A 23,367-nucleotide genomic window follows, 5' to 3' on the forward strand; every position below is an offset into this window, starting at 1 on the left:
AACACGCCATAAGTGCCGGCACTAAGTACAGCAAAGTACTTGGTGTGAACGCGGCTAATGTGATTTTGGAAAATTGCACAATTTAAATCTATTCTAGTAGACCTCAACAATGGAAATATGATCAGTAGAAATGGCCATGACATGGGACCTTTAAGTTAAATTGTGTTTTGTGGAAACACAACCAGGCTGGAGGTCCAGTGCAGGTGTAGAAGGGCCATAAATACCTTGATGATGCTCTGGCAGGTGGACAGTGGCAGTCCCACCAGACTGGTCCCATTAAGGGACATGATCTGGTCTCCTATGTTCAGTTTGCCAGACCTCTCAGCCGGCCCAGCATGCATCATGTTGGCGATGATGACGGTGGGCAGGATGGAGCCCCACCCACTCTCCACAATGACCACACCCAGAATCTCCCCCTTTGCTTTCTCTACGAACACCTGAGGAAACAAAACCGCAAAACCATTTGAAGTTAGAATGAAATAAATGATGACTATTCACCGCAAAACATTTGCCCACATCATAATGCAGCAATATCAAATAGTTTAGTGTAAGAGGTTACTTTATTCAGGATTAGGGAGTAATAAATTACATTATGTAATCAGATTACAAAAAAGGTACCTGTATTCCCTCAAAATTACATAAAAAATACGTAATCAGATTACTGTTACATTTCTAATGATTAGGGATCACTATAGCAGGATTACAATGTTACCTAAAAAGATCATATAGTGTTTGTTGTAAGGATCAGATGTGATCTCTTCTCTGCTAGCTGTACTGTTCTGTAGGATAATACTTTAAGTGTGAATCTAATCTATACGCCTACTGCCTGAATCTGCTTTATGGTTTTCACTTTCTTTGCTTCATTTGTTCTGTTCTTAATTCAGCAGGTGAACCTATATGTTCATAAAATAGTGTGTGTGAAATTAACTGTGTGTATTAAACTAAAACGGAGCATTTTCTGTCAGCTCAGATTTGATTTCTGCTTTTTTAAACTGTAGTATGTGCTCATGTGTTTCAGTGTTGGTGTATAGGCTGCTGGCTGAATATGCTGAGTGACAGGTTTTCCTATAAATAAAGGTAAAGAGGTAAGAATTCATTTCTCTTGTACTTATTTGCATTGCATTTGATATGCAGGTATCCAAAAGTAACAGAAAGTAATTAGGTGACATTTATTTTAGATTTAGATTTGTGTACAGAATACATTTTTTAGGTAATACTCCCAATCTTGATTTGATTGTTTTCACGGTGCTCAGAACTGTGACATGTAACAAGTGACATGTAATAATAACTGTCAATCACTACAGTGATGTCGAGATTCATCTATGTTAAGCTTTGAAGCTTTCATGAATCTGGTTTGTAAAAGGCTTCATTTCCTCAAGGCTTTTTTTGCTCTCAAAACCTCTTATGGTGAGAGGCTGTAAAACAGGCAGATATGACTTCTCATCAATAAGGTTATTGATAGACTGAATTCCTGATGAGTTAAGGCTTGGGAAGAATCTCTCGTCGTGTCTGTTCTGTGGCTGGATTGCTACACTTGGGAAATATAATTTTGTCCGATAGTTTTATTAACAACCACGAAAAGTAAGAACTCCAACTATCGATGTCCTCTGTTGCGCTCAAGCCTGTTTGTGATTATGTTCCAGAACACATTCAGTGTTATAGACCGATCTGGGCACTATGAACCAGTGGCATTGGTAAAGGAAGTGATGTAAGACTGATGAGGCAGCAGTACAAGTGTTTGCTTGATACACAGCCCTACTCACGTCTTTGCAGTTCTCAGACTTAGAGAAGTGGATGAGGTCATCATTGTACATGTCCTGAGTGTTGAGCAGATCGCTGTACTCCTTCTGGCTCAGGTCCTCCGGGTTAATACCATTTGCCCGTAAGAATTCCTGGTAAGCCACACTGAAGGACTGCCCAATGGACTGGGCGATCAGCTGGGCCTAGAGGGGAAGAGGATTGTGGGGGAGACGGTTTTACATCATGTATACAATCTGTTATGGTCAACTCAACTTATACAAGCAAATACATGAAAGTACTCTGCTGCTGGACTCACATCCTCGGACTCAAACACATGGCATATCATCTTGTACTGCCGCTTGCTCTCTTGCCCTGGATCTGAGGCCTCCACGTTCTCCTGAGAGTCGGGTCGAGGCATCCTGCGCCGAGCCATCAGAACCACGATGTTACCAATGTCAGCAATGTAGGAGATGGTCCTCAAAGGGTGGTCCATCATGGTCTCCTGGAAGTCAGAGAGCCAGAACAGTCTCAGTGAAACTACTCAAGGACATGGTTATACAAACGTATAAAGGTCCATATTGATGGTTGTTTAGAGTGTTTAAGTGATTAAGTATTTTTGTAGGCTAACCCGGAAGTTAGCGTCGCAATGGGTTCCATTGGATTTCGAAAGATCTCATGTTTACTATACTTACACGTTTTGTTCAGCATTATAATCTTCAAATTTGAACACCACTGATTTCTGAATTTGTTTTGAAAAGATCTCTAATAGACGTTGTTTCCTCGATGCTTCAAAACAGCTTCATATCTTACAGTTCTTTCACTCATCTTTCTTCTGTTTTTCAGTGTTTTCTAATCTAGAAAGCACTGAAAAACATTTTAGCTTAACGTTTGATTTTGAACGTTAAGCTAAAAGAGAACTTCATCACAGTTGTCTGTCATAACCACCGCAATACTTAACGCGGCTAATAGTGATGTGTCGGTCGCGAACGAGCCGATTCTTTTGAACGGCTCTTTGGTACGAACGAGGGGAACCGAGTCCTACTTGGTGAGAGCCGTTCTTGTTATCGTTCAATCGTTGGTCCGCACGGTCCGCACTCACTGCCTGCCAAAATCCACTCGCCTTTTAAAAAGCTTGATTTTGTTCCCCAAACGTATTCTGTGAAGATCCGCCACTACTCTGATTGGTAGGTTTCAGCACGAGGAGTGAGATGGGGTGGGTCTTAACGGAATACGCGCGAGAGAGAAATCATAACAAGTGGTACAGGACAGGGAGACGACGTGTTTTTCGGATGGAAAATGAGCCAAACGCGAAAACGCAGCAGCATTTGGATGCACTTCAACCAAAACCCAGGCAGTGATAAAGCGCACCATTTGTAAAGGCAAAAATATCCTTTAAAGCAGGGTCAACAAATAATCTCCATCGCCACTTAAAAACACAGTATCTAATATTAAGAGTTGCATGAATTTCATTCAAGGCAAGGCAACTTTATTTACTTAACACATACAGAGGGTAAATTCAAAGTACATTCACTGACATGAATGACATGGATATGGCGCCACCTTGTGTCATGTTTACAATGCCGATTATTGACATTCGGTCTGGCAATCATTATCCTGGTGATTATTTTGCAGATAAACCTAGTAACCTTAAAAAAACGGCTCTTTTGAACGGCTCTTTTGAACGGCTCTTTGAAAGGAACGGAGCCATAAGATCCGGCTCCCTTCAAAGAGCCATAATTCCCATCACTAGCGGCTAATGTTCAGCATGACGATGTCAAGTTGTCTCATTCAGCCACATGTTAGCAACCCCGTATTAAGACAGGTACATGCTTCAAACATTCACAAGTGGTAGAGCTTTAGGTTTTTAGGACTCATTCCTGCACCACTCCAATATTGTACTCAATCTTGACTCAATTGTTAAGACTTTTAAAAAACTTTTTAAGCAGACATAAATTGCAGTTTAATACCTGTTTCACGGCCTATAATTATTAACCAAGTGAATGATCTTATTGACATTTCAAATGAAATTTCTCACACCTTTCCAGTTACACAAATTCCTATGACATAATAACTGTATTAATGTATATGACCTGGACATGAATAAGAAGCATTAATGGTTAATCAAATAATAAATTAACCATCAATTTAAGGTCAAGAGGATTGGCTAGATTCTGATCAAATCAGATACAAAAACATTTAAACATCAGTAATATTACTGCCGATGGAAGGCTATAAAAACCTGAGAGTACCTGAGAGTCAGCGTTGAGCACTTTGATTCTCTGGGTAGAAATAAAGAGATCCACCTCCGTCATGGGCTGAGGCTCTCCCTCAGGGGCCTACATACACACACACACACACACACACACACACACACACACACACACACACACACACACACACACACACACACACACACACACACACACACACACACACACACACACACACACACACACACACACACACACACACACACACACACACACACACACACACACACACACACACAGAGAGAACATATAGACAGAAACGTTCATGAGCAGATGTTCCTGAATGAACAGACGTCTAAAGTTAGAGGTCAGTAACGTGTTATTCCATCCAGAGCATGCACTGAAAAAAACTGAAACGTTGGCTTTATTTAAATGTATTCTGTCAACACATTTCACATAACTGTATTAGGATAGTTGAAAGCAACAATTTTAAGTTTAACCTAATAATTTATATTTAAACTTCATATTATTGATTTCAATACTCTATTAAGACAGTACACTATTAAGACAGTAATCTATCAGTGTGTTAAAAATAAGTAAAAGTACATGTTTTAGTGTTGAGCAAGAAATGCTTGAAATAAAGGGCACTTGTGTTTTACAACAGATCATTTCATAGTAAAACTAATACAGCATGCTGTGTGACTATTTTACAAACATTTCAACATGAACACTCCTTTTACCCAAAGTCACATGGCAGGTTCATGTGCCCTGAGTGCATTAGAGCATGGTCCTTTAATATGATAATACACGATGAACTGAAAGGTTAAAATTCAGACTTTTAACCAGACATGGCTGGAGGGAAAGTGGTGCTGTCTGTCTGCTACTGTGGTTCTGTCTAGAATATCTTAACACATTTTGGATGAATTGCTGTGAAATCTGCCAGACATTCATGGTCCCCAGTGGATGAATCCTATTGACCATGATTGTTTACCTAGCATCATCATCATCATCATCAGGTCAAACTCACAATGTCTCTCGGGGCTGCTTCTCTTATCATGACCAGGGTTGACATTAACCTTTAAAAAATCAGCATGCTATCATTGTCATTATGAGAATGCTGGACACTGAGCTTAAGGCCCAGCAGAGCCCCATTACAGCCACCAGCATAGCTTTCTTACATGTCAGGCCTCAGAGACAAACTAATGAGATTACTTGGCATTTTGACTCTAGGTGGGTTAGCAAACCATAGGTAATAGGTTATTATTTACGGTCATACATAGTAGCATTACAATTACAGAATCAGCAGGAGAGATAGAAAGCACACTTAACACAACCACAAAGCCAGCACAGTGTGAGAAAGATTACAGCTGTTTCCTGCATAGAGCACACTGTGAGGGAAGAGCTAGTGTTCCAAATTATGCGTGAACTGGAAGGGAATACAACATATGGAAGGGACTGGAGATTGAAGGAAGGGACAAAGCAGAGGCTGGAGTCAGAAAAAGGCCAACAATCCATGAGAGTGACAGACACACAGAGACAAAGAGCCAAGCAGAGGAAAAAGAGATGTAGGTACTGCACCTTCTTCTTGTTCTGGGCTAATTTCTGGGCCGTCTGCCAGGCATGGAATAAAGCAGAGAGGAGAGTGAAGGGTTAGAGCGAGCACAGTAGGACTGAGAGAATCACACAGAGGCAGGGACGGCATATATCACATTCTTTCAGCAGGTGTGTTTGGTGGTTGCTTTGGATTTGTGGAACTGCGTTATTGGAGCATCACAGAATCAGTCCCACCAATGGCAGAACTGAGGGTTTTGGGTAATCTTAAGGAGATGTATTAACCTTTTAAGACGGAAAGTAGATTATTTATTGTCAAATTTTCTGAAATTGAAAAGGCAGAAAACAGTAACACATTTTTGGATGAGATATTAAGCTTATATTTTAAATGGAAATGGTGGATTTGAATCAAACCCTCTTTATTTAACACTCACATAACACAGCTCACACAGTGACATTGTATCTCTGCATTTAACCCATCGTAGTACGAGGAGCAGTAGGCATCCATTGTACAGTGCCCAGGAGGTGAACTGGGACCTCTCTCTACCAGTCCACACTCCCTACTTTGGTCAGGGTTCTTTCTCTGTTCATACTGATACTGCATGCACTCATTAGAGTAGGAGCCTGGCCTCTTGCATAACCCTTTCTCCACCAGCAGGTGTCTCTGTTGTTTTGGCTCCAGAGCAGACTGAGAGGCTGACTCAGCACGTTTTGTACAGCAGTACATGACCACACATTTCAGATTTACATTCTCTAAGAGTGAAAAGCTGTACAACGAATATAATGATTGAATGGTTCATTTCTATACCGATTTGAATATACGATTCAAATGATCAGATGTCTTTACTTGGACTTTATAGTGATCGGTGTGAGTAGAGTAAACCATATTTTAGTTTAGGACTTGTTGGAAATAAGCTGATGTCCTACAAGAGGGGAACAATAATGCAACACAACATGAAGAAACAGTGCACATGTTGAGTGACACTGAGAGGGTGATTTTCCTTCTTTGCTGTTTTGGATTTTGTTGCTACTCGGAAATGTGCTTCTAATTTGACCTCTGCCCTTATGTATCAAGCACTATCATCAATCAGGAAACTATGATAACATTGAAATGTAGTTTTTAAAAGAACTGGAAAGAGTCGTGTCTCAGTCAATTATATTATTAAAGTCTATCTTATATGAAAGAACACAGTGGGTTGTTCAATATTAGGATAAAAATATTTTCGGATGTGAAATATGGAGTACCCCAGGGCTCTGTTCTTGGTCCTTTGTTTTTCTTTAAATGCCTTGCCAAATTAAACATAGTCATAGAACTAATATCCAGTGCTAAGCGGATGATACTCGGCTGTATGTGCCTGTAAAGGCAGATAAACATTTCCATACAAATATGTCTAAAAGTCACAACATTTCCTGCACCTAAACTCATGTAAAACATTCATGTTTATCATCGGCTCCTCTCCAAATAGACACCAGTTTAATCAAATAAAACTCGAGACAATTATGTGATTTCTCAAAGTCTCATAACATCTTAGAACAGTAATTTAACTGCAGTTAAATGAGCGTGGGTTTATATGTAGCTATATGTAGCTAAAGGAAAGATGCCTCACTCCATTGCAGTTGTTGGAGATACAGTCAGCTGTGGTATTACAGAGTGAAACATCTTTCCTCAGAAACTATCCTGAGGAGCAAAAAGTCACGTTCCGGCTGGTGGTCCTCAGACTGAATAATCTATAGAATTATGACACAGACTACAAAACAAGTCATAGTTAGGTAATATAGTTTATTTAACTGTTACAAAAACTAAAATGCAACAGTTTGACTTTTCTCTACACATAAGAGACTTGACTGTGCCTAGCAAACATAAAGTAAAGACCTGTGTGGGCATAAACTACAGGAGTGTGTGTGTGTGTGTGTGTGTGTGTGTGTGTGTGTGTGTGTGTGTGTGTGTGTGTGTGTGTGTGTGTGTGTGTGTGTGTGTGTGTGTGTGTGTGTGTGTGTGTGTGTGTGTGTGTGTGTGTGTGTGTGTGTGTGTTCACCTTGATGCGGCTGACCGCCTCCTGTGCCTGCATCATGCGGATGTTCTTGGACGGTGTCTTATCTGACAGCAGCTGGGTGGAGCCCAGGTAGTTGGCTGCGAAGATGATCCCATCGATCAGGTCCTCTGGGTCACATGGGCCTGGGACTGAAAGGGGGGGGGGGGTGAATGGTTGAATCTCCCTCTGAAACACTATGTTTCACCTCAAAAAGAAGGAGAAGCCATTTCACAAAATCATACTTGATTCCTATTACTGTAGCAATCTTCAGAGTTCATCTATCACGTCAGAGTTCATCTATCACATTTTTTATATAAAATGTAATCTTTTTAAACTGAATTGACATTGAGTCCTCTCCTTATCATCTACCAATATATCACTGTTTGAATATGTGTACAATCATATTTTACATGACGGATACAACCAGACCAGACCCTTTTGATAGCCTCTATGTCCTCTAGCATTGTTGTAGGGGTGCAATTTCTTAATAGCGTGTGTGTGTGTCTACCTTTCCTCACCGCCCCCCCCCCCCCCCCCCCCTTCCTCACCTGTCTCTCCCCTCTAAATCTCTATTGGCTCCTGAAGGCCCTAGCGTTAAGTAAATGCTAACACAGCGTTTCCAGCGGGCTTACTGTAGGTCAGCAGTGCAGGTCAATAACTGTGTATCACCAGAGTACAAACTAAACAGTCACAGTGTAGGCCAGGCAGAGGTTGTAAGGACATCCTCCATCACTGCTTCATGATTGCCATGTCGTTGTGCCTGTGACAACTAAAAGCTCTGTGAACCCAGCAATTACCATCACTGTTGATGGTGTGCAGAGGTGGAAGAAGTACTCAGATCTTGTACTTAAGTAAAAGTACAAGTACCAGAGTGTAGGATTTACTCTGTTACTAGTAAAAGTCCTGCAATCAAAATGTTACTCAAGTAAAAGTACAAAAGTAATAATAATAGCAACAGCATAACATCCTTAAAGTACTCATTGTGCAGATTGGTCTATTTCAGAATAATATATATGATATGTTTTATAATGATTGATCATGAAAGTGTTCTCAAAGCTGGTAAAGGTGCAGCTAGTTTGAATGACTTTGTATACTGCAGGGTAGCTTGTGAATTTACTCCAGGTGGAACTAAAGTCTGATTTAACACTTGATTAGATTTCACATCATTCATCCTAATCTGTAAAGTAACTAAAGGTATTAAATAAATGTACTGGAGTGAAAGTACACCATTTACCTCTGTATTGTAGTGGGGTAGAATTACAAAGTAGCATAAAATGTCCCTCAAAATTGTACTTATTAGTTACTTTACACCACTGATGGCATGTTAAATTGACTGCAAGTCTTCCATATTTTACCGTGTTGATTGTTTTATTTTCTTCCATACTTTTTTGTTAATAGTACTGCACTTTGGTTACTTCAAAATCTGTTTATTCATGTTTGTTTTTGGCATGTCTCAATCACTGGAGGAACTGCAGCCATTTTGACCTAATTTGTGGCTTAGGTATCCCAAGTTAATATCCTCAATAAACATAGTGACAAGCGGCAAAATCACTGAGATAAATTACAATAACTAACGTAGCATCTTTTTCAGATTTCCTCCAACTCTCACTCCACTGTTTGCAACAGAGATGAAGCACTCACCTTCCACATATGTGGGGAAAGATGCAAGGCTTCTCTTGGTCTATATTAAAAGGAGAGGAGAATGAATCAATCAAACATTAATACAACTTGATGTACAACAGTGAGAATTAGACAATATGTAAGAATGGGTTAACACCTCTTTACTGGAGGGAGAAGATTGGAAGCCGTCGTCCTGCAGCAGGAGTCTGCTGGAGGACTCTGCTCCTGGAGGAGAGGGCGAGTCTGAGCCTGGAGACTGGGGGGGGAGGGGCAAAAAGCACAATGCAACAGTAAGTTAAAGAGGACATATCCTGCTTATTTTCAGGTGTATATCAGTATTTAGTTCCCCTGTGACATGTCTCCATGGTTTCATGTTCAAAAAGCTCTTTATTGTTCTCATACTGCCTGTGCTGCACACTGTAAGACCGAACATTACAAGCCTCTGAAAGAAAATGGGTTGTTTTAACTCAAACATTTAAAAAAGTTAATTCACCGCTAATGTTCTGATGACTATGAACTGATTTTTAATATTGTGTATTGTATATTGATGACTCCAGGTTTCTGAGGCTGTGGCTTGTAAGCCAGCATAATAACTGTTTTGAATGTATGTGACAGATCATCAAAAAATATAGTTTATCTTGTTACATTGTTTCAGGAGCTCTATCGCAGGAAGACAATTATTTGAATTTTTATAATGAAAAAATTATAATAACTGATAGATTTAGTTTGAAAAAGTATGAACTGTCCTGGTGTCATCAAAGCTTGATTCTGTCACTGAGGTGTTGTTAATCAAACATTATCTCTTGTGTTGCTCACATCCCATTCAGGTTCCAAGATTTGAATATTGCCATAAGAATTGTAATTCTTGTAAGGTACACAATGGATATTGTTGACAGTTCTGCTGTTTAAGTGGCCGTGTCATACCTGACCTTTACCTCACCTACCTCTATTAAGCTTACCATTGATACAAAGATGCTAAATTGGCTGTGAATGGAAAGGATGTATGTTTCCATCTTGTTGTTTCAGGCATATGAAACCAGGCATGTGAAGCGAGACAGAACATCCTGAACTTTTGACCTATACACATTCACATTCTAGATGGTGCAATAAAAGCGTAGAAGTTCCAACTACCATTCAGAGAAGGCGCTTGTGGTTTTTGACACCTTGAGAGCGGTTACAGCGGGTATGAAGACAATGAGGCACAGGATGCAGGCGACCTACGCACAGATTCAAATCAACTTCCTGGGCCAGCGAATCGTAGAGACAAGCTGCCCATATGTGTCTCTGTTAATAAATGAAGTCTCTGTTAATGAATTAAAGTATAAAGTTTGCATATTTGAAATTGAAATGTTTAAAGAAAAGAATTTGATTCTAAAGACATGACATTGACAATGTGTTCTGCTTTCATGAAACATTTTCATATTCCCTCTCTTTAAAATTACATATCATTACTATAAGTTTGTATTTGTTTAATTTTTAAACCTTACATTTTTTAATGTTCAATAATTAAAAGTTGAACAGTTGTGACCTCCTTCTGACTGAAAGAGAGAAAGGGGGAGACAACCTGATGCAGAGAGGGAGGAGGAAGAAGACTATAAAGAAGGATGGAGAAGAAGGAACAAGGCTTTTTTGAAGCCCTGGGCCTGGGCTTGGGGTCTTTTGGACGGCTTGAGGAGAATAGACTTGTGAACCTGTTGCTATTGTATTTTGACTTGTTGTCTTTATTATTTTTTAAGGATTCTTTTTAATCCTCAATTTTTGTTAAAACCTTAATAAATCCGGTTTGTACTTTGTACACTTCGACCCAAACTCCTGGTCTCTCTCTCTCGTGGTCTCTGAAGGTATCTGCTTGGTCTTAGAGTGAGGTAAGAATACCCTTCCTTGGAAAAGGCTGACATTAGTTGATAATTTGGATTTAAATTGTTTAAGGGGAATAGAAACTCTGCTAAGGTTAAACTATAGTTTCACATTGGTTACTGTGGTTGAGGTGGTTTTGATGAATGTTGAAATATGACATATGCTCTGCTGATGTGGTAATGTCACTGCTGTGATATTAATGTTTGACTCTGGCTGTGTTTGATATTACATTTGCATTGTTTTGATTGATATATTTGGGGATCAAGAGAGGGTGGGGTTAGGGACTGTGGGTTCTGAAGCTGCCCTAATTACCAGGGAGTCTCCCATTAACAGAGGGATTCTCCTCCAGGGGCAGTTTTGATACTGCTCTGGGGTTCTATACCAGCCCACCAACACCTACTACACCATACACACCGTTTTGCTATCCTAGCGGTCGGACATCCGTGGCTGGAGTGCCAGAAATAGGGATACGACGGGCAGCGTGGTGTTAGAGGCCACGTTGTAAACTTCCCCCTAAGCAGATTACGTTGATCTTGCGTGTAGATTCTGGGGGGTTTTGAAGTCCTAAAAAGATTGGACGGCCGTTCACCGGAGCCTTATCAGCACCGGAGTTCGGTATCGGAGACGGCCTAGGTATTAACATTTGTTTGTTGTATCGAAGTTAGATTCCTTTTCAATATGTTGAATATAATCTCCCTTTACTTTAGGATTTCTTTGAAATTAAGCTCTTTAGGTTTCAGTGTAAAAAATGGGCTCACGTGATTTAATAAAATACACAATCAAGAGAGGGCTTTCTTTCCTGCAGCATCAGTGTTCAATACACGGGCAGTCTGTTAGGTAAGCTAGATTTTGTCCGCATTTGGGCAAGCTCGACTGACGCTGACGTCATTGTGTTATCAGAAACATGGCTAAATAAAACTATTTTGGCCTCTGACATATCCTTAAATGGCTATAATGTGTATCGTACCGACCGGCCTAATAAAGGTGGTGGAGTTGCCATTTATGTTAAGAATAAGTTCAGTGTAACCACATTGATCTCCAAATCTGTCAATAAGCAATTCGAATTTTTAGCCTTAAATATAGAAGTGGCAAAGGGGCAACAAGTCATGGTGGTAGGGTGTTACAGACCCCCCTCAGCTGTCAAGGACTCCTTGTCTTCACTAGCAACACTTTTATCACAATTAGACTACAAGGAAATAGTGCTACTTGGAGATTTTAACTGGGACTGGTTAACTGCAGTATCAGAGGATTTTAAAAACCTTTGTATCTCTTTGAATGTTACTCAGATTGTAGATAGTCCTACTCGCCCTAACGTTAAGTCCCCTAATAAATCCTCCCTAATTGATCTCATTCTAACTAATGTTCCCTATAAATACTCATCTGTGGGAGTATTTGCAAATGATGTGAGTGACCACTGTGCTGTAGCCACTGCATGGTCTTATTTTTATCTTGGTTTTATGGAGATCATTGATAGACATGCACCCCTACGTACTTTTAGAGTAAAGGGACGAGACAATCCTTGGTTTTCTGCTGAACTGTCCAGTCTCCTACATGAGAGAAACAAGGCCTGGGCAAAGGCTAGGAAATCAGACTCAGAGGTTGAATGGCTGCGTTTTAGGCAACTAAGGAATAGCTTCACTTCACATGTCAAAAATGCTAAGTCGAAGTACTATTTGTCAGTTACTACAGAAAACCTAAATAATCCTAGGAAATTTTGGAAAGCCATAAAATCGATATCCTCCGGTGAGATCCGAAATGAGCTACCTCCGTGCATTACCACAGCATCTGGCTCTATATCGGACAGGGCTACTATGTTAAATTGTTTTAATGAGCATTTTGTGTCCTGTGGCTCTCTGTTTGATTCTGTGACTAACTCTGCTTCTGTGAACACCACAGTCTGTGACTCTGAACAATGTGGTCTGGAAAACCCTTTCAGTTTTACTCCTTTTATTGTTGATGTTGTTCGTGAAGCTTTAACCAAGTTAGATCCTAAGAAACCGGCCGGCCCGGACAACGTGGAACCTTTCTTTTTAAAGATAGCTGCAGATTTTATTGCTCCACCTCTCACTACTCTTTTTAACCTCTCCCTCAGCACAAACACAATTCCAAAACTGTGGAAGTCAGCGTATGTCCTGCCTTTGCTGAAAGGAGGGGAGGCAACTATTTTAAATAATTATAGGCCCATCTCTAAATTGTCAGTTCTGGCTAAGGTTCTTGAACGCCTAGTGAGTGAACAGGTAAAGGTGTTTTTATGGACAAATGACATCCTGTCAAAACATCAGTCAGGCTTCAGAAAGCAACATAGCACCATCACTGCCACAATGAAAGTGGTGAATGACATTACAAGTATTTTAGATAAAAAGCAGAGTTGTGCAGCTCTGTTTATTGACCTTTCCAAAGCGTTTGATACCGTCGATCATCGCATCTTAAAGCAGAGGCTACTCAGTATTGGCTTATCCAGCCATGCAGTGGGGTGGTTTGTGAACTACCTCTCTGAAAGGTCCCAATGTGTTCACTTTGATGGGCTGTCTTCTGAGTGGTTGAACATTGCTAATGGTGTTCCTCAAGGTTCTGTTTTAGGTCCACTTTTATTCTCCATATACATCAATAGTTTAGGTGAAAATGTGGATGAAGCTACTTTGCATTTTTATGCGGATGACACCGTGATGTACTGTGCAGGTCCCTCCATTAAGGAGGCTGGCGTTAAATTACAGGCTGTTTTTAACATTATTCAGACTCAGCTCTCTGAACTAAAGCTTCTTTTAAATGTTGAGAAAACCAAGGTAATGCTCTTTTCTAAAGCTAAAAAGACTCCAGAGACTGCTTTGGATATTTTGACTATGCAAGGACAAGTACTCCAAGTGGTTAGCTGTTACAAATACCTTGGTATCTGGCTTGATGATTGTCTTACTTTTAAACTTCACGTCACTAATCTGCTTAAAAAGCTGAGGGTTAGATTAGGTTTCTTTTTCAGAAACAAGTCCTGTTTCTCTTTTGAAGCCAGGAAAAGGCTAGTCACTGTGACCTTTTTACCTGTGCTAGACTATGGTGATTTGATCTACATGAATGCACCTGCCCATTGCCTGGAAAGGTTAGATGCCGCCTATCACAGTGCTCTGAGATTTGTTACTAACTGTAAAGCACTTACTCATCACTGTACCCTGTATGCCAAGGCAGGTCTGCCTTCACTTACTGTTCGGAGGCTCAGTCATTGGTACATATTCATCTATAAAGCCATGCTGGGTAAACTACCTTCTTATATCTGCTCCTTGATCTCACGGAGAGTGGCAAGTAGCTATTGCCTGAGATCACAGGATGTGTTTTTATTACATGTGCCAAGTGCTAGGACTGTTTTAGGTGCTAAAGCTTTTATGTGCGCTGCTCCTCTAGCTTGGAACACTATGCAAAAAATATTGAAACTCAGCATTTTGATTCCCTTGCATCATTTTAAAGCACGACTGGATGAAATATTATTGGATACCTGTAAATGTAAATAGGTGCTAATGCATACCCCTGTAATTATGTTGTGATGTCCTTTTTGTTTCTGTTTGTTTTTATATGTGTAACTCAATGTACCGCAGGTCTCCCTTGTAAAAGAGATCGTTGATCTCAATGGGATTTTTTAACCTGGATAAATAAAGGCTACAAACAAACAATACAAAATAATCTCTAGTGTTCCCCATATTTTTTTTGTATGTATAGTAGGGGGAAATTATACTGTAAATATATATTCAGTTGCCAGTTTATTAGGTTTTGTAGAGAGGATGTATGTCAACTGATTGGTTATTTCGGAGGCTCACGTTTCTGGTGCTGTAACATTATGTTGTGCAATAGGCGTTTCCTTAACACTAGAACCGCCAACGGGTACATTTTACCCGCAGCTGTTTTTTTATTGTATGTAACTTTTTTTAAATAAAATATTAAAGTCTCCCAGTCCGTGACTTTAACTGAAAGTGTGTTATGTAGCACCCTCTGTTGTTAAAAATGGTCAATATGAAGTCAGATTGAAAAAATCGCCCAGAAAATTGCCATTTATAACTATATCCGTCAGCGGGTCATATTTACCTCATAGAAAATACAACGTAAACATGACGTGTTGCTATAGCAACGCCTTTTGTCTACTGCGGTACCTTATAGATAGAGAGATAGATAGATAGATAGATAGATAGATAGATAGATAGATAGATAGATAGATAGATAGAGAGATAGATAGATTTTTTACGTCATGTAGGAGAATTTTTCAGTCTGTGGCTTCTGATCTGGTTTCATTGTCTCGTGTTTTACATTTGTTTCATGTCCTGTCTGTTTTTCATGTATTTATGCTATGTTTTTATACAGTTGTTGATGTACAGCAGTTCAACTCTGTTGTTTTTAAATGTGCTATAGAAATAAAATGGATTGGATTGGATTGGATAGATAGATAGATAGATAGATAGATAGATAGAGAGAGAGAGAGAGAGAGAGAGAGAGAGAGATAGATAGAGAGATAGACAGATAGATAGTTATAGATAGATCCATAGATAGTTATAGATAGATAGAGAGAGAGATAGAGAGATTTGTACCTAAACAAAACACAAGTCTAACACCAAGCGTTTAAATCAGCACTGGTAGCGATATTTTATACTTCATGCTATCTGCACAAACTATATCATATGAAAAGCTGAGAGTCCACAGATTCTATTGGTATAAGTTTCATCCCTGTGTGATCAAAACTCACTGTTCTTGTATGATAAATAAAAGAACATTGTAAGTTGAAAATCAATAGCGGACTCTCAGCTTTTCATATGATATAGTTTGTGCAGATAGCATGAAGTATAAAATATCGCTACCAGTGCTGATTTAAACGCTTATGTACATTGTTGACAAAATTCTTAGTTAAAATAACTTAATATATAATGTTTCTTTAACTTAAAACAATATGTTTGTGTAAAATTACTAGTAAATAGAACTCAATTGATAAGATTATACTCTTACCTTAAAGAACTCATTATACCCTACTGTCCTATTAGGGCATTGCGTTCCAAGAATGCAGGGTTGTTGGTTGTTCCTAGAGTCTCTAATGGCGCGTTTCCACTACAGCGCGGAGCACGGTTTAAGAGGGCTGTGACGTCAGCGGCCCGTCTTTGGTTGCGTTTCCACTTGGCCTAGTACCGGCCGGCGGGTCCTAATTCACAGTTTTTCTGGCCTCATAAAATCGTGGTTCTAGGGCCAGAGACAACCAGGCTGAGTCGGGCTGAGTATGCTAAACTAGAGAGAGCATCGCTGGCAAGGGGGCTACAACTACAACAAGATGGACATATTTGACCGTGATTTAATTGTAATACACGTTTCAAAATTATGCCGAAGTAACAACATACTGATACCGGTTAGTAAAAACCATGAATTAATGCTTTGACAAGTCTGCAGACAGACGGCAGGCGAAAAACCTTTTAAAATGCGTGTTTTCTAAATGGAGATTGGCTAAGCTAACGCAGTATATCCTCCGACCGTCCACACTCACAACAACGGCCTATACAGACATAAATAAAGCAGCGACTGTATTCGCCATGACACAGGCAGTCTGTGGTTTGTACTTGTTTAACTTTTGTCTAGTTTCTGAACATATATGAGGAGCTGTGAGCTCTGAGTGCTAACAGCTAACGGCTGTGTTGTTTTTCTGGGGTTCTTATTGAAGATGACGTCACGGCTCCGCCTACACTGCGTTACTATAGATACTACCCCAGTTCCTAAACTGTAATGGAAATGCGCCATAAAGTGAGCCAGTCCTAACGAGGCTTGGCCATACCGAGCGAGGCCGAGCGAGGCCGTGTAGTGGAAACGCGCCATTAAAGTACAATGGGAGCCAGAGCCTTTTCTTATCAAGCTCCACTTTTGTGGAATCAGCTTCCAGTTTGTGTTCAGGCGGCAGACACCCTATCCGTTTTTAAGAGTGCGCTTAAGACCTTCCTTTTTGATAAAGCTTATAGTTAGGGCTGATTAGATTCAGCCCCTAGTTTTTCTGCTATAGGCTTAGACTGTTGGGGGACACCTTACTTCTTCCTTCTGTCTGTCTGTACCTGTGTACTCTCATGTTCCGAATAACCCAGCTTCCCCCAAATTTCTTTTTGGTGTCTATCTACGCCGGCATCCTGAATCATGGCTGATCCTGTTGCTGCGGTCCTGTGTCCTATCCTCTATCCTGAGTCCTGATCTGAGTCCTGGACTTCGAGTCGTGGCTGAACCTGTCTCTGTGGTCCTGCCTGACTCTCATCATACTACTTCCCTGATGGCTCCCACAGGATTGTTGACATCCTCGTGGATTCATCTTCTTATTATAGACACATGCATTTCCAAACATTTGGTCTACCTATGTTGTAAATGTATTATATTTTCAATTTACACACGGCATCTATTGCACGTCTGTCCGTCCTGGGAGAGGGATCCCCCCTCTGTTGCTCTCCCTGAGGTTTCTCCCATTTTCCCCTTTAAACTGTGGGGTTTTTCCTTCTTTGGACGTGTTTCCTTGTACGATGTGAGGGTCTAAGGACAGAGGGTGTCGTATTGTCATACTGATATTTTGTACAAACTGTGAAGTCCACTGAGACAAATGTAACATTTGTGATATTGGGCTATATAATATAAATAAACATTGATTGATTGAAAACATTTCAGTTAAGGTATAAGTGTTACTAAATAATGTCGATGTAATCTGTTTCAAAAAAAGTTTTGAGTTTTATTAACTTGTCAGGTTTTACTGCAGCACCTCTTTTCACCCTCTGTCTGAAACCAGAGCCAAGTCTTTTTTGATTAGTTAGCTGGCCGGCAAGATATGTCACACGGTACAATGTGTTGGAGCGCTAGCCAATAGAAGTTTGAGTGTTACGGTACGTCCACACAGCAGCGTTAAAAAAATCTTGGAGGTGGGCGAATCTGAAGCTTGGGGTTTTTTTGCGAGCAAGGCACCAACAACCAATCACATGAATCTCCCGCCCCCGACATACGAAGCAAAAAAGCCCGAAGTAAACTGGATATAAACTCCCCAAACAGGCGAAAACATACCACTGTCTCTGCCACCTCCCTCCATGCCTGGCTCCTCCGGTTTATATCCCGGTAGGTAAATAGGGACTGGTCATAAAGCACCGGGTGATTCCCTACCGCTAATTTCTCCTCCATTTTTTGGAATATGAGGAAATGACCTGCGGTATGTCTCTCCCAGCATACACGCGGTTTGATTGGCTAGCGCTTGAACTGTCAGATTTGCGTACACAGGATTTGATTGGCTGACGCTTCCACCTCAGCTTCAAAAGTTGAACATTGCTCAACTTTGAATCCCAAAAATCCTTAAAATCTCCGCTCTGCTGCCCACAATGCAGTTCGGCGAAAAGTGAGGCAAAGTGACGTCACCCGATTCAAAGTGAATGGGCAGAAGCGTTCCAAGATTTTTTAACGCTGCTGTGTGGACGGGCCGTAACATACGCTGAAAAATCTGAAACGTTGACTTTAATTCAATGTATTACGTCAACAGATTTCACATAACTGTATTATGTTAGTTGAAAGCAATAATATACAGTTTAAATAAAAAAATATTAGGTTCAACTTAATATTATTTTGTTGACATAATACATTTAATTAAAGTCAACGCTTCAGTTTTTTTAGTGTAGTGATGTCACTTTGTTCTGGAAGTAAACAAAGGAGTCCAATGGAGCCAGGCGTTTCAGGCAGGGGGGGGGGGGGGGGTTGTGTGGAAAGAAACACAGGGATTTTAGCCTTTGCAGACCATTTGCATACACACAAATCTAAATAACACACTACAGGAGAGGGTAGACCCGAAAAAGCACAATAGGGCCTCTTCAAATGAAAAACCTTCGTGGCACAAATGGACGCCTCATTGGAAAGCTTTTGGGGACTTCGGTGAGCAAGGCGAGTGAGATGGCTGCTTCATTTTTAGCTCGCGATAGCGATTGGAAACCAACCCCCTTAACTTGCCAATTAATATACAAATCGATGTCATTTTTATTGGAATGAGAGGGGGAAAGAGAACTAGAAGTCAAAAGAAAGGTGACAAACTAAAAAGACAGAATTCACCGGATATGGAAGACGCTCAAAGCTCCGTTAGCTCCGTTAGCTCACAACAGGACTCGGCAGACACCATGCGCTCAGTGCTCCAGGAAATACGCGATTTCAGGGCTGAGCATAAAGTGGACTTAAACAAACTTAAAGAAGAAATCAAGGGAGACATGAAATCTGAACTCGAAGATATGAAGCAGGACATTTACCAAAAACGTTCTGCGAACTCCGCGCTAACCCAGGCCCACGAAACTAGGCTGAAAGAAGCGGAGGAACGAATCGATGAGGCGGAGACAGTAAACATGGCTATGTTAGATGCGTTGATTAAATCAATGAAAGAACAGAGAGCCATGCAGGGGAAACTGGTGGATTTGGAAGGTCGATCCAGGAGAAATAATATGCGCATTTATGGAGTACCCGAAGAGAAGGAAGGTAACTCCATGTCTGACTTTGTGGATCAACTTTTGAAAACTGAACTTGCTTTACCGGACACCAACCTACAGATACAACACGCTCATAGAGCTCTGGCTCGCAAACCGGAAAAGAATGCACGCCAAGGTCCATAGTGGTGAACTTTCTGGAGTTTACCACCAAAGAAATGGTACTGAAAAAGGCCTGGGAAAAGAAGATACTGATGGAAGGGCGACGTCTATCGTTCGTTCACGACTATGCAAGGAGGTCGTCCTGAAGCGCAAGGTGTACGTGGGAATAAAGAGGGTCCTTAAGGAGAAAAATATATGTTTCCAGACTCCTCTCGACAGGATGCGCATTCACTGGGACTCGGGAACACGCACATACGACAGTGCGCAAGATGCAGCGCAGGAGCTGAGGAGGAGAGGTTTCTCCGTGGAGATCCCAGACCGCAACGCTTCGGAGCTGTACCCGGAGAAGGAGCGTCTCCACCAGACCAAGACATGGCAGCATGTCGGAGAGAGGAGTGCAGGTGGGGACGAGACCACGAGCCGAGTAAGGAAGAGGCTACAAGAGTATGAGCGGATCCCTCCCGAGACTAACTGATTCATATTATATATATATATATTCACTGAATATATTTGTCACGACTTCATTTGGATTATATAAGTGCTATCGGATGCCGTTGGACTACTAGGATGCGTGAGATTGCGTGTTTCACCTCTGGTGAGGGGCCCTCCAGGAGGAGGCTTTCCCCTCTTCCTGCCAACAGGGACTTAGGGTGGCGAGGAATCACCCTATCTTGGAAGTCTACGTTTTTCTTTTTACGTTCTACGTTCACTACATGTAGGCCAGATGTTCAGGTCTGTGTAGTTTTCAGTTGTCTGGAGTTTTGTGCATGCAAAGGATTGGGTAATTTAAATGCGGTACAATAATATAAAATTGGTGTCACTTAATGTAAATGGGATGAATAATCCAGTTAAAAGGAGCAAGGTCCTGGCTAAAATGAAAAAAGAAAAGGCCTCAACAGGAGCATGACAAATTAAAACGCTTTGGTTTTAACCTGTTAAGCCCTGAGCCTGTTTTTCAGGTCTCAGGCTCGAAAATGACATTCCCAGAGCAAATGACCATATCTTCCCTTTTAAAAGGGTTAAATTAATAATCTTTTTTCTCAAAGTAATGATAAACCTGTGAGTTGGATGTAGAAAAGTCAGAATCAATATAGATGTTTTTTATTTTAAAGAAAATTCTTTTTTACTTATAGTGAAAACTACCCTTGGATGATGGGTTAGTAGACTAAAAGCTTTAGGAATCCAAAGTACAACATATAATAAGTACCCTGTATCAAGATTGATGCAAAACAAGTGACATTTGACCTTTTTAGAGAGATTTAGCAAAAAAAAAACACTTCTGGGGTCATTTGGGTGGAAATGGTTTTTTTCCATATCTCTGGCCCCCCTTGCTCGATTTTGATGGTTGACACCTCTTTCTGACCGTTAGAGCCAATAGAATCGAAGGGGGAGTCCTCCACACACACTCATTGTGAAACAAAAAGGTAGGGGCTTTGCGCATGCAATTTTGAGTTAGAGTTTAGATTTAGAGTGTTAGAGTGCTCTGACATCTAGAAACGGAAAAACATGGATTATCAATCTCATTGCTCATGGATTATCAGAAATCATTTCAAAGGGACACAGACACATTGGATTAACCTATGGATTAACTTCAGCAGCGTTTTTATCGTTTTAATGCCATTGAAGACCACTTTGGAGAGACTACAGAGCCAAGGTAAAAATGTTAGCATTTTTACCTACCTAGCACCACTTGTTTTGATGTCTGTTTTTGTTTATAACGTTGCGATTCCGTATAATTCAGTGATAATGAGGGTACCCATCGATTCTGTGTCACCTCACGATGTGAATCGATGTCAGGGATGTGGAGAAAAGATAAATAATAAGGTTTTGTGAGTGATTTTCGGTGCAGTAATCTGTTAGCATTTTTCGCTCGTTGCTAATTCAGAGGCTCAGTGACCCATTGTGGGTTTTCTTTTGAAAAATAAATAAAAATGATCAGTTAGATGAGTTTCTTCCCGTTACATGGATATAAAACATTCATAGTTTATTAAAATAACTGGCCCGGCTAAAATAACTGGATGGCCTACCTGCCTGTCAGCCTTCCATCTGTGCACAAACTTATCTCGTGCCCTCATTGGTCATGTGCGCGTTCGTGTGTGTTGGAGGGGCTCTGTAAGGAAGTGGCAGATTTTTTCCGGCTGTGTATTTTCAAATTCTAGCGCACTCGAGCTGGTTTCTCCAAAATTACCTACCCCACCTTTAAGGGAAGAGATACACATATATATAGAGGAGAATGATAATGGGGATTGTGGACCGTGTGATACTGTGGGATGCTTTGAAGGCTGTTCTCCGTGGAAAGCTGATCGCCCTAACAGCATCACAAAAAATGGCCCGGCTAGCCACATACAAAATAGAAAGATTGAGAGAAATGGAGACAAAACATAAGAGTACAGGGGATCAATCGGCATTACAACAAATTAAGGAAACAAGGGGGGAGATAAATTAGATCCTCAGAGGAGAAATAGAAAAAAGGCAAGGTTTTTAAAGCAGTCTTATTATGAATCAGGCTCAAAAGCAGCTAGACTCCTGGCCAGACGCCTGCTCAAACAGCAAGCCTCTAATACAATTCATAGAACAAGGGACCCCCAAACTAATCAACTATTGTATGAGCCAGATGAGATAGAAAGAATATTTGAAGAGTACTATAATACACTCTACTCTAATCCACCATTAGCTGATGAAAGCACAATAAGAAACTTTCTGAACTCGCTTGAATTGCCATCTATAGGTGAGATACAGAATGACACCATTACTTCGCAATTTACAGTTGAAGAGCTGGAAGCTGCAATCAGTAGGCTAAAGACAAGTAAATCACCGGGCAGCGATGGGTTCCCACCAGAGTTCTATAAAACTTTCACGAAGGAGCTAACACCTCTGCTTCTGTCTTGTTTTAATTGGACTCTTAAAGAAGGCAGGGCTCCCCCATCTTGGAGGGAAGCAATTATTTCCATTTTGCCTAAGGAAGGCAAAGACAAAGACCACTGTAAAAATTATAGGCCAATTTCTCTTTTAAATGTGGACTACAAGCTGTTTACCTCAATCATCTGTAAAAGATTTGAGACTTTTATGCCAGATCTTATTCATGAAGATCAAACTGGATTCATTAGAGGGCGCCAAATACAAGACAATATCAGAAGGACTCTCCATATTGTAGACAATGCACATAAAAAGGGCACAAGTATGGTTCTGGTTAGTCTGGAATGAACAAGACTTCACTTTAAAATAGGGAACATATTCTTAGATAGAAATGCCTAATTTTGAGTTATTTAGACATATTGAGCAGAGCTAAGACCAAAGCTCATGTACAACAACTTCCTTACTTACAATAAATAAGGACTAATTAGAGGGTTATTGAGGAAAAACTCTCAACTAATGGCTCATTACTTGTAGAATATGGTCATGAAGAATAAGGCATTAATAAGTGTTTTATAATGACTAATAAAGAGCCAATATACTGCTAATATGCATGTTAATTAACAACTAGTTGATGGTTAATTTGTCGCCGTGGGAAATGTAGTCTTTAGTGTCTGTCGACTACAGAGGTCATGTTTAGGTGAAAAGATTTGGCCTTTTTTCACAAAACCAAAAGACTGGCCCTAATAAGCAATTTCAAAGTTTAACATACATTTATTTAAGTCCTACGATAAGGACAGCAAATCAGCTGGATGAGTAATAAAGGAGCACTGTTGGTGTGGTGCCACTTTATATACTATAAACTATTAAATATTGGAACTGAACCAAATGTTTTGTATCGCCTATCAATTGTAC

General features: G+C 40.4%; 1 protein-coding gene across 1 annotated transcript in view; it reads right to left on the bottom strand.

The window, feature by feature from the left end:
* LOC117472339 (amyloid-beta A4 precursor protein-binding family A member 1-like) overlaps positions 1-23,367 on the bottom strand; it is a 77,193-nt gene that overhangs the window by 8,307 nt on the left and 45,519 nt on the right. Inside the window, 8 exon segments of the mRNA XM_034117484.1 lie at positions 225-437; positions 1,764-1,943; positions 2,057-2,242; positions 3,990-4,076; positions 5,529-5,561; positions 7,538-7,683; positions 9,176-9,215; positions 9,312-9,410. Coding sequence (XP_033973375.1) covers positions 225-437; positions 1,764-1,943; positions 2,057-2,242; positions 3,990-4,076; positions 5,529-5,561; positions 7,538-7,683; positions 9,176-9,215; positions 9,312-9,410 — 984 coding nt within the window.

This window comes from Trematomus bernacchii, unplaced genomic scaffold (assembly GCF_902827165.1).
Source record: "Trematomus bernacchii unplaced genomic scaffold, fTreBer1.1, whole genome shotgun sequence".
Taxonomy (NCBI): Eukaryota; Metazoa; Chordata; class Actinopteri; order Perciformes; family Nototheniidae; genus Trematomus; species Trematomus bernacchii.